At 40.3% G+C, this 12518-nt stretch overlaps 1 protein-coding gene across 12 annotated transcripts in view; it reads left to right on the forward strand.

Annotated features, from left to right (window-relative positions):
* Positions 1 to 12518, forward strand: part of RGS6 (regulator of G protein signaling 6) — a 629079-nt gene that overhangs the window by 53860 nt on the left and 562701 nt on the right. For all 12 annotated transcript variants that reach the window (XM_047862117.1, XM_047862126.1, XM_047862124.1 and 9 more), the window contains one exon: positions 582 to 685. In XM_047862117.1, coding sequence (XP_047718073.1) covers positions 602 to 685 — 84 coding nt within the window. In that variant the 5' untranslated portion in view covers positions 582 to 601. The remainder of the gene's footprint in view (positions 1 to 581; positions 686 to 12518) is intronic.

The raw sequence follows: 12518 nt of genomic DNA on the forward strand, positions 1-12518 counted from the left end.
AATTCTATGTTTAACTTTTGAGGAACCACCAAACTTTTTTCATAGCAACTGAACCATTTTACATTCCTATCAACAAGGTACAAGTGTTCAGATTTCCCCACATCCTTTGCCACCCTTGTTATTTGAGGTTTTTCTCTTTTAGTATGACCGACCGTCCTAGTGGGTATGAAGTGGTCTTTCCTTGTGGTTTTGATCTGCATTTCCCTAGTAAAATATTCAGATTTGAGTGCATAGAATTAATCAAGAAGTGAGCTTTGGTGAGACTAAATCAACATCACAATGATTGGCTTCATCTGTCCTCAGGAGATTATTTAAGACGGCATAAGCTCACCTCTAGGGTACATGATTCTGGGCTGAAAATAAAGAACATGTTGCTTTGGGATTAGGAGAATGTATGTGGATCAAGACCCCAGTTATCCCCTAGATATTTTTTTAAGATACTGCTTAAATTAATGTGGAAAAATGAGAAATTTATCATGTTTTATTTTCATATCACCTGCCAAAAGATGCTTCCTTGCATGGCAGGACTTTCTTTGTATAATTTTTTCATGTCTTAACGGTCTATTCATTTATTTTTGCAGTGTGAGTGAAGACATCCGGGATGGCTCAGGGATCTGGGGATCAAAGAGCAGTGGGGATTGCTGACCCAGAGGACAGTTCTCCAAACATGATAGTCTACCGCAAAGTAAGGCCTCTTATTGAACGCTGGGGGTGCTGCTTGTGTATGTGTTTGTGTTCCGTGCAGGGTTGACTGATGGTTGACAGCTTGACAAATGTTTTCTGCTTAAACTGATAAATGAGTATCATTTTCTTCTCATGTCCTCTGATTTTCCAATTCTAAAACTCAAAGAAGTTAGGTTTTGTCATACTTGATATTGAACACTTGAAAAATACGATTTGATTTTCTTTAAAGATTTTGTTTTTAAGTAATCTCTCCACCCAACGTGGGGCTTGCACGTACAACCCTGAGATAAAGGGTCGCATGCTCTACAGACTGAGCCAGCCAGGCTCCCCCGCTTTGGTTTTCTTTAAACGCAGAGATTGCCTAAGCAGTGCAGATGGAGACGTATTCTCCTTCAGTGTCAAGGCCTTTGTGTAACATTTATCAACTGATTGTTTTTGAACCCATAGTATGTATAAGATCTGGTCTAGATGCCGTGGGAGATACAGAGGTATGCATGAATTAGATGTCTGTGGTTGGTGAAGACAAGAGATGTACACAAATGCAGAGTCTGTAATAGTCTAAGTGTTAATTTCCAAAAGAGAAGTGCAAATACGGTATTATATGAAATCAGAGGAGGGAGTGATTACTTCCAGGCTCAGAGGCCAGGTGTGGACTGGTGGAGTGGTCTTTGAATTCACATTTTAAAGGATGGGTAGGACTGCTTTATGTGGAAAGTGGAAAGAACAACATTCCGGTGGCGAGATGCATTAAGCAAAGGCAAAGGGCTGGAGAAAGTGAACAGCAACCAGAACTAGTGAGCTTGGGCATAGGTGAGTTACATGGAGTAATGGAGGTCAGATTTTGGGAAGACAGTTTGGATGGAGCCAGATTTTGGAATGTTGAATCACAGACAATTTAGTCATGAAAAACTTTTGTGCCGGGAGTTGCAAAATCAACATTTCCCTTTGGGATTATGAGTCTTGCCCCACTGTGCCAGACGCATTGTAGTGAAGGTAGACTGGAGGCTTAATGGGGGAGGGGGTGGTGGTGGTATTTCTGTATCTGTGAGAAAGAAGGAGGATACTAATCTAGCAGGGGAAATGCCCCTCAGAATTGAGTGGGACTGAGCAAAGGAATTAAAGAGTCTAAATTAAAAATGTCTTGGAAACTGAATGGATGTAGAATTAGGAGGGAATAGAGAATCAAAGGTGGCTGTTACATAGCCGCTTTGGGTTACACTGGCAAGACACTGATGCTATTAATTCAAATAGGGACATTTGGAAGGATGTTTTCAAGGAAGGAGATATGGCACATAAGTTTTATTCGTGCACATGTTGAATTTGAGGGAATAACTGCTCATTACTACACGTTTAATGCTTGCATGTGTGGGAAAATTTGATCTAACTAGATTACGTTATTAATAAGGAAAATTGGTTGATGTTCATTCACTTCACTAAATATTTGAGTTGTCTGCTGGGTTCTGTGTCTTCTGCAAGACTGTGTGTTTGATCTCTGCTAATCATATGGGCAAGGTTGAACTAGATATTCCTGGATGATCAATGTGGTGAATTTTTCTCTTTCCTTATAAAAATAGAACTCAAAACTAATCTCGCTTTGAGTATCAAATTCCTTCATCCTTTGCTTTGTAAGAGAATGCTTAGATAACCCATCTCTAACAGAGAAGCCTATTAAAGTGTAATAAAGAAAAAAGAGATTCACACGGCTAACAAATTGGTGAGGCATACAGAATAATACAAAGATGTGTATTCCTCATTACCGTCTTAACCCATCCCACGCCAGGGAAACCCTAAGCCAAGATCATAGGAACCTGAGCTTTGGAATCAGACCTAGGTTAAAATTATTGCGATGCTACCACTTCCTAGTGATGTGACCTTGAGTTAGTTATTAATTCTGTGAGCCTCAGTTTCTTCATTTTTAAAAAGAAAAATAAAACGGGGGGGGGGGAGGGGAAGGACAGTACCTCATGGGGTTATTGTGAAGATTCATTTAGATAAAGTAAATGAGGAACTTAATGAAATCTTTTTTTTTTCTTTAGGGTGTTATAAAAACAGTGTCATTTGGAGAAAGGAGATAAATTATAAGATGTTTAAATATTGGTACTATTAATACGTTGACTTAAGTATGCTCATACAGTGAGTTGCCTTTTTAAGACACAGGAAAACAATACAGATATTTTTGTATTATTCAGGAGATTGTAAACTAATGGGTTATTAAAGGTTGGTAAGAAATGTAAAGGTCATGCAATGCAAACACCTTTCTACTAGAATATTTGGGATTATGTTGAAAGGAAAACTTCCTACAGGTTTGTGCAAACTTGATTTTTACTTTTTAGGTGGTAGCAGGGGACTCTTGGTTTAATTTAGATACAAAGCTGTCAATTACCATAGTTCTTCAAAGATATGACGACTAGCCTCTTGGTTTCTATACTGGAAACATATCTTGCTTCCTTTTGACAAATTTGCATGTGGGATATTTATGTGTTCATGTTATTTGTCATAACAGTTAATTGCTATAAAAGGGATATTACGTCTGTTCAATCTATTAGGAAGAAAGAAGGCATTGCTTAGTATGGGTCTAGGACCTGGAATCATTTAAACCTAGTTAATTTGACTAATTTAAGCCATGGTTACGTTTCAGTCATGGGATATTTACCTAGTTCTCTACTCGCAGTGCTATAGACCAGCCGTTGGCTACAACCAATACAACCAATATTGTAGGACACTATCCTCAAGGTGTCAGTAAAGATTAAACCTTGCAACCAAGGTCAATTTAAGACATATACGTACTATGGAAGTCGTCTTTTATAGTGTTTTTTTTTTTCAAGTTGTAAGCTCTAAAACCAAGCCTTTTCTTAGAGGTCCACGACAAAAATTTACATCAAAAATTATGCAAATAGTACCTTCCTTTTTGTTGTCTTTCTCTGGTTGTTTCTTACTCATGTCAGATGTTTTTAGTGTGACGTTTTTGCTTGCATTGTGTTGTGTTGATTCACATGCTGACATTTAAAAAGCCAGATCTAGAGAAATGGAGCTTTTGGGTGAACTTCCGAGTTGTAAGTGGGATGATTATGTCCACAACGTTGTTGTGACTTTTACATGCCATTTAGGGTGGTAACCTTCTGACATATCAGTAATGATGGGTGGGTTTCTCAGGCCTACACCTTCAGAATACTCTTCACTTTCTTTTCATGTTTTCTGTGTCATTAACTCTGAGAAGTTGTACTTTCCCAAGGCATGATTTATTTATTGAGTTGAACAGACTTTCTCATTTAGTTTTTCCATCCTTCACATTCACATTTTGGATTGGAGGTGTATATGAAAAATGTATTGGTCACATTAAAAATCTATTTAAAAGAAAACCTTAATTATTCATTAAGGCACCCAGACCCTGTTCACCTTTTTTTAATATTCTTGGATCCAAAAGATCCTGGGTCATTGAATTGCCCAACGTAGGGATGGTATTTGAACCTGGCTGGATGTCAGATCATTTAGGTGTGTTTTATAACAATATTGATCCTCAAGAGATCCTCCATCCCTCCCTCCCCAAGGCATTTTTGTTTCATATGTCTGAGCTGGGTCTTGGGAACCTGAGTTTTAAACTCTTTCTCAGGAGAATCTGGGCTCGAAGCACTTATTCAGTATGTTTTACAATGTCCAGGTAGAGTACACGTAGCACCGTAATGGGAAAGTTAATGTTTTGAAGTGGGTTTTTGATTTTATAATTATTTATAGATCTCTCAGATGTAGAAGAACCAGGCTTCTGTCATGGAGTTACATGTAAGGGATTTTAGTAACCCCTTCAGAGGAGCAAAGTAAAGTATGGAGAAGGTGCGTAACTTGCATGAAGTTACTCAGCAGTCTCCCAGTGATTGGGTCCAGGTGGCCTAACTGCCCCCTTCGGCGTCCCTTCCACCACCATGTTATCAACTACCATTGCCACATTGTTGGGGTTCAGCAGACACTGGATAAGTTAAATAAGTGAAAGTACCGTGCGGCGGATCTTTGCTTTTCATGCTTAGTCTGAGAGATTTGACTTGGGTTGACTTTGAACATTTGTAATGCGAAAGCTTCATTCTACTTGCTGGCGCTCTTGCTTCTTGGTTAAAGATTTTCGAAAATGTTTACTTTCTTTTCTAAACCCAGAATTTTGGGGCGCCTGGGTGGCGCAGTCGGTTAAGCGTCCGACTTCAGCCAGGTCACGATCTCGCCGTCCGTGAGTTCGAGCCCCGCGTCAGGCTCTGGGCTGATGGCTCAGAGCCTGGAGCCTGTTTCCGTTTCTGTGTCTCCCTCTCTCTCTGCCCCTCGCCCGTTCATGCTCTGTCTCTCTCTGTCCCAAAAATAAATCAACGTTGAAAAAAAAAATAAATAAATAAATAAACCCAGAATTCTTTTGAGTACAAGTAGGTTGCTTTCTGATTTTGTTTGGTTCTCTGAGTGGTGTTAATAATGTCTCTTGAGAAATTTCCAACTGGACTGGTGATTTGATTTGGTAGAACTCTGAGCAATTAGATTGTAGTTGGACGGAGAAAATTGTGGCTTAACTTGACCCAGACTTGGGTCAGGAGATGGGATGGTGTGATGGAAGATGCCAAACAGGGAGCAGAGAGCTCTGGTTATCCGGCCCTAGCTCCGACACGTACTGCTTTGGTTCTCTGGATGGGGAACTTCATTTTCCCAGCTCTGTTTCTCATTTTGACTTCCTCTTCTCTACTTTTTTTCCTCCTTCCTTCCCAACCACAAAATCCTCCTTACACAAAAAGAATACGTTCAGTGTCCACATAAAGTAGAAAGAAGCATGATAAAATGAACCCCGTGTGCCTACCAACCCACCAACATAATAAATAAAATATTTACTTTGGCTTCGTTTCCTCTTCTGTAAACTGAGGGGATTGGACTAAATATCGTAAACATACTTTTCTGCAATGATTTAAAAGGTTCATTCTGTAAGTTTTTAATCATAGATTAATTCACTTCTCTGCTCTAATTCACAACAAAACAATGTTGTGAGACCGTAGACACGTGTAAGGGTCTTTAGAACTTTTCTAGAAATATTTCAAACAGTCCTATGTGACTGAAATTGGACGGGGATAAAACCTAATGTCGTTAGGCATCAGAAGAAAAATTCTAGTTGCAATGATTTAACATTCAACAGTTAAAAGTATCTTCTTGGTGGTGACTTGTTTCTTTGGCTTGCTAGTAACATTTAAGACATTTGTATAATTATCATTTGGCAGTATTGATTGTATGTTAGACAGACAGCAGGAACAGTGTCAGCAGCACTGGATATTGTCAGTAATATATAGCGTTAGGGATGAATTAGAAGTTTTAGAGAAAGAGGAAAACGCCAGTGTGCTTGTCTGTCATTGCTGGCTTCCTTCACTTGTTAGTTTCTACTGATTTACTCCTTTTCTGCTGGAATTTGGGTCTTGCCTTTGTGTTGACCTGATACTCCAAGGTCACTTCCCCTAATGTTCTAGGACCCTGGAAGCCCTGGGCAGAAGCTGCTTTAGGCACATGTCCAAAAAGTCAACGTGGTCCTATTTTAGTTACACAGGCAGTGGGATGCAGCAAGAAGGGGAAAACATTTAGCTTGGAAGAGGCAAGCCTGATGAGCACGCCGGGAATAGGACACTGTTTTGGAATTCACAGAAGGCAGTCGTGGTGGCCAGCGCAGCCGAGAGTCAGGGAACCTACAGATTCTGGTGACCAAGGCACAGTAAGGACTAGAAACCATCTAATCAGCAAATATGTATCGAGTATCATTTGTGTGCCAGACACCGTTGGGTGCTAGGAATGCAAGATAAGGTCTGTGCCCTGAAAAAAACCCGTGGGCTAATGGAGCAGAGACGGGTAACTAGACAATCGCAAGAGGCCATCGGTAGAGGTGAGCCGAGGAATGATGAAGGAGGTCGAAGGGTCATGAGATCCCTATCAAGAGAGAGGATGGGGGCGCCTGGGTGGCTCAGTTGGTCAAGCATCTGACTTTGGCTCAGGTCATGATCTCACGGTTCGTGAGTTTGAGCCCTGCCTTAGGCTCTGTGCTGACTGCTCAGAGCCTGGAGCCTGCTTCAGGTTCTGTCTCCCTCTCTCTGCCCCTCCCCTGCTCACGCTCTGTCTCTCTCTTTCAAAAATAAACAGTAAAACAAAAAAGAGAGAGAGAGGATGATGATGTCATAGAAGACAGCCCAGGGGATTTGGCACCTGCCTTAATTCATGAAAGATGAATAGGAATTAACCTGGCAGAGAAGGGGAGAAAAAGCGTAGGAGGCATAAGGACTACCACATGGAAAGGGACAGAGTTGTGATGTTATAAACTGAGTTCTGGGAACTTCAAGTGGCTGTTCTCTTGGAGCGGGGTTTATGTGATGGGGGCTGAGAAATAAAGCTAGCTGGGGAGATTAGGACTGGATCACAAAGGGCCTTATACATCATGCCGAAGATTTAGGACATCATGCGGGAATCTTCCTTTTGTGCCTGCATGCCCATGTTCTACCCCCTCCATACTGCTCTCTGCCCCAGGAGGTAGACTACATCTGCAGGGATCCTGGAATCTCTGGCTTTGAATCAGATTGGCTCAGTAGAAGCCTGGGGAGAGACGAAAGGAAGGAAGAAGAGCAAAGCCAGATATTTCTTCCCCTGGCTCCCTCTAGAGTTTTGCACTACCTGTGTCGCTTTACTGAAGGTCGTTGTTCCTCCCAGGGCAGGCTGTTCTCCCCTGGGTCCTGATACCCTTTTCCTTTCCTCATCTTTTTGGGCATTTGGGTAGCTCCAGTTTGTATAGTCTTCCATTGCTGTATAACCAATTACCCCAAAATGTAATGGGGTTAATTGGCTTTACCATGTTGTTTATTATGTCACAGTTTCCATGGGTCATTAATCTAAGGTGGGTCCTCTGGGTCAGTGTCTCTCAAAAGACGACAGTCAAGACATTGGTTGGGATTGCAGTTTCATCTGAAGGCTCACCTGGGGCGAGGCTCACTTCAAGCTCACTCCTGTGGTTGCTGGGTGGGTTCAGTTCCTTGAGTGCTGTGGGGCGATGGCCTCCATTCCTCCGTTCCTCCACTGTCAGTTTCTTGCTGCATGTGTTTCTCCACGGGACAGCTCACAACATGGAAGCTCGTTTTGACAGAGTGAGCAAGGAAGAAGAGTAAGAAAGGGGGTTGGTAGTGGGAGTCTCACTCTTTTATAACCCAGCCTTGCACATGACTTCCTATATGCCTTCTGTTAGGAAGGAGCAGGTCAGTGGGTCCACTGCTAGGTGAGGGGTTTTGCACAACTCAGAGGTTCCGAGTGTTTCCTTATGGTTCTCCTGTACTCTGCCACTTCTTGATACTTGGTCCTTTTTGAAATAAACCTTTCTTGAATTGTCCTATGTGTGCCATCTGTTTCCTGATAAAGCTCTGACTCACACAGGTATTAACCCCAAAGCAGAGGAAAACCACTGAGACCTTGTTTTTCTTCATAAGGAAATTCACCGCAAAAAAGTTTGAAGCGGGGAAGTCATATGGTCAATGTGGAGAATGCACTTATGCAGAGAGGGTGTAAGCGAAATGGTAAAATTAGTAGGTCGAATGGTTTCGTGAGTTTACAGGAATCCAGGTGAGGGAAAACTGGTGGCCATATCATGGCAGTGGTGATGTAGATGAGTGGTATGTTTGAGAGATGTTTAGGAGGTAGAATCAACAGGATTTGGTGACTGCTAAGATGTAGGGTGGATTTGAGGGGAATAAGGAGGTATCTTTTCACCAGGCTGTACCTGGGAAATGGCGGAAGGTCTCTTGGAACCAACAGAATTTTGAACCAAGTAACTGTAGAGCTGGATTGCCTGCCCTTCTTCTCCTTGTGTGTAGAGAAGTCAAGTGTCACACAAAGAGTATGTAACTAGACCAGGGTGTCTGGGCATTGATTGTGGCCACACCACTAGCTCATTTTGGCCACGCGTGAGTTGCTTCTGTTTTAAGTCGAGCTCTGCCGTTTGAAGTGAGCGGTGAGCTAGGCTGGGTGATCTCAAAAGTACTGTCAGTTCTCACATGCCAGGGCTTTCATAATCTAGAATAAAGACATCCACGTTTCCTTACCTGTTTACTGTTTCATAGCCTCTTTGTTTTCTTTCACGTTTTCCTTAAAAAGTTAACCCAAGCAAAATTTTAAAAAGTCAGGTAAATCAGGATGTTTCAAGCAAATGCTTTTTGCTCTTGAACATTTAGGGCTTCTTTTCTTTTTTTCTTTTAACATTAAATAAATTACCCAAGGACTAACTTCAGAGAGTATTCTGGGTAACTAATTGAATTGTTCAATCTGCATTTTAAGATTCCTTTCGTTAAAGAGCTCGAAGGTTTTTTATTGCCTTAGGAAACAACTGTTCTGTTTTCCTTTTCCCCTAGGATTGGACTTGCCAGAGGAAAAGCACCCCATCACATTCCCTTGGTTGGCAGGAGACAGGAGTGTGGGCAAGTCCCGGGCTAGTGGTATCAGTGTCCGCAGATGAAAGGGCTGGTATTTTTAGTGTCGAGAATAGCTCGTGTGGTTTAACATGATGTGTTTCCACGAGTATAACTTTCTAATTTGGAAAGCCTTTGGTGTGTTCAAGGCCTCATTTCATTTTTCCAGTTTTTCCCCCGCATTTCATTTCAAGGAGTCTAAGATTTTACATTTTGGCAGTTTATTACCTTCACTATCGACACGTCTTTGTAGTATCCCTTACAGTACAGCGAGCTTGCACGGCCATAGGGTTCAGTCCCCGTTCTCGGGATTTTGAACAAGAAATACTAGAATCTAACAGATACCCGTGAAGGGAAAATAACGAAGTGTTTCACTCATTGTGGGATAGGTGGATTGTTTTTTAAAAAATCTGTTTGCCAATATAAATCAAAACTGAAATTGGAAAAGTCTTTTGATTCACATCCGCACTTCTAAAAATGTATTACAATAAGGGAATGGAAAAAATATACAAAGATATAAGTATAGACTTAGACATACACTCACTCCAAGAGAATATTCACACCTCTGTGGTGAATAACATCAAAAGATATAAATCAATCAAATATCTGTTGAAAATGAATTAAAGGGGCGCCTGGGTGGCTCAGTCAGTTGAGCGTCTGACTTCGGCTGAGGTCATGATCTCACGGTCCGTGAGTTCGAGCCCCGCGTCGGGCTCTGTGCTGATGGCTCGGAGCCTGGGGCCTGCTTCGGATTCTGTGTCTCCCTCTCTCTCTGCCCCTCCCCCGTTCATGCTCTGTCTCTCTCTGTCTCAAAAATAAATAAACATTAAAAAAAATAATAAAAAATAAAAGAAAATGAATTAAATACTCACGGGGGGTATAGGATTTATATTTGGGGTAACCCACCAGTTAGGTTACTGGGTCCCTGTTCTGGTATATCTACTAATTTTCTTGAAAGGAAGATGGTTACTGACACCCGGGGTTATGGTATGATTGAATAGTCGGTATTTTAAAAAACCTACAAGACTTTGCCATTTTTGTTTTATAACATTTTTGTTTTATTTGCTAAACATAATGGTTATGTAGATTTACTAAAAAATTATTGTTGGGGCGCCTAGGTGGCTCAGTTGGTTAAGCATCCAACTTTTGATTTCGTCTCAGGTCATGACCTCACAGTTCGTGGGATCAAGCCCCACATCTAGCTCTGCACTGATAGAGCACAGCCTGCTTGAGATTCTCTTTCCCTCTCTCTCTGCCCCCCACTGCCCCCCATGCTCTCTGTCTTCTTCAAAATAAATAAATAAACATTAAAAAAATAAATATTGTTTTCATTTTTTTATTTTCTACATCTCTGTGCTTACCTCTGGGACCTTTTTTCTTTGGTCTGGAGAACTACCTTTAGTATTTTCTTGAGCGCAAGTCTGCTGGTGCAAGATTAAGGAAGATAATAAGGATTTATTGGCTCCCCACTCGATACCAAATACAGTGCTGGGTGCTGTGCATACATTGAATCATGCGATCAGCAGAATAGCTTGTTAGGCAAATGGCGGTCAGCCTGTATGACATACAAGAAAACAGGATCAGAAGGAGTAGATAACTGGTATTGAGTTTTGAGTCTGGGTTTGCTTTATTCTAAAGTCTGTAATTTTTTTTCAAATAAATTGAATTATGTTAAAAAAAAAAAACAAAGGAAATCTCAAAGTTGTTTGTAGTTAATTATAGGAAGGTTGGTATTGACAGGGTGGGCTTACAGAGGAGGAAGGAATTTCAGGAGAAATGGTTTGAATTGCATCTGTAAGAAAGGGGAGAATTTAATTCTGTAGGAAAAGCCAAGAAATGATTCTAGGTGATGGGGTTGTGTAAGCAAGGTTTGGTGATAAGAAAACCTGGATGTATTTAGGAGGCAGTGTATTTTATAGCACTAAATCTAGGAGGTATGCCTCATGTAATAACAGCCTTATTCTTCATATGGAGAACCTGAGGCAAGAAATCACTAAACATTTCTAGTTCTGAAACTCACATGGTAAAATATTGGTACAGCTGAGCTTTCTGCCAACTTTCTTTCTTTCCTTTTAAAAATTCCTTGTTTTCCATTTTAAGAGTAATAATTCATTTTCAAAAGAATATATGAACTAAAAAAAAATCTCATTTATTCCTACCATGCAAATGTACACAGTTAACATTTTGGTCTATTTCCTTCCAGTCTTTATATATATATATATATGGGCTATATATATATATATATATATATATATATATATACACACACATATACATATACATATATACATATATATATATATGTATATATATGTATATATGTGTGTGTGTGTGTGTATATATATATATATGTGTGTATATACACACACACATATAAAGCCCTGATATATATATAAATAATCAGGCTATATATATCAGGGCTTTATATGTATATATATATTTATCAGGGCTAGAAAGAAGAACAAAGCTGGAGGTATCACAATCCCAGATTTTGAAATACACTATAAAGCTGTAGTAATCAAAAGTGTATGGTACTGGCACAAAATAGACACAGAGATCACTAGAGCAGGATGGAAAACCCAGAAATAAACCCACAATTAGATGGTCAATTAACATAACAAAGGTCTATAACAAAGGGAGCAAGAATATACAACGGGGAAGACAGTCTCTTCAGTATATGGTGCTGGGAGAACTGGACAGCTACATGCAGAAGAATGAAACTGGACCACTTTCTCACACCACACACAAAAATAAACTCAAAATGGATTAAAGACTACATGTGATACCTGAAACCATGGGAATCCTAGGAGAAAACATAGATAGTAACTTCCTTGACAGCAGTTGTAGAAACATTTTTCTAGAAATGTTTCCTCAGGCAAGGGAAAAAAAAGCAAAATTAAACTATTGGGACTATACCCAAATAAAAGGCTTTTGCACAATGAAGGAAACCACCAACAAAACAAAAAGGCAACCTACTGAATGGGAGAAGATATTTGCAAATGATACATTCTATACGGGGTTGTTATCCAAAATATATGTAGAAGTCATACAGCACAACAAAAAAACCTCCAAATAATCCAATCAAAAGATGGGCAGAGGGCCTGAATAGACATTTTCCAAAGACATACAGATGGCCAACGGAAACATAAAAAGGTGATTAACGTCACTAATCATCAGGGAAATGCAAATTAAAACCACAATGAGGTATCACTTTACATCCGACAGAATGGCTAGACTCAAAAAATACAAGAAACAACAAACATTGGCGAGGATGTGGAGAAAAATGGTGGGAATGTAAATTGGTGCAGGCGCTGTGGAAAACAGTATGGAAGTTCCTCAGATAATTAAAAATTGAGTTACCATACGATATAGTAATTCCTCTGCTGGGTATTT

Source organism: Prionailurus viverrinus, chromosome B3 (assembly GCF_022837055.1).
Source record: "Prionailurus viverrinus isolate Anna chromosome B3, UM_Priviv_1.0, whole genome shotgun sequence".
Classification (NCBI taxonomy): Eukaryota; Metazoa; Chordata; class Mammalia; order Carnivora; family Felidae; genus Prionailurus; species Prionailurus viverrinus.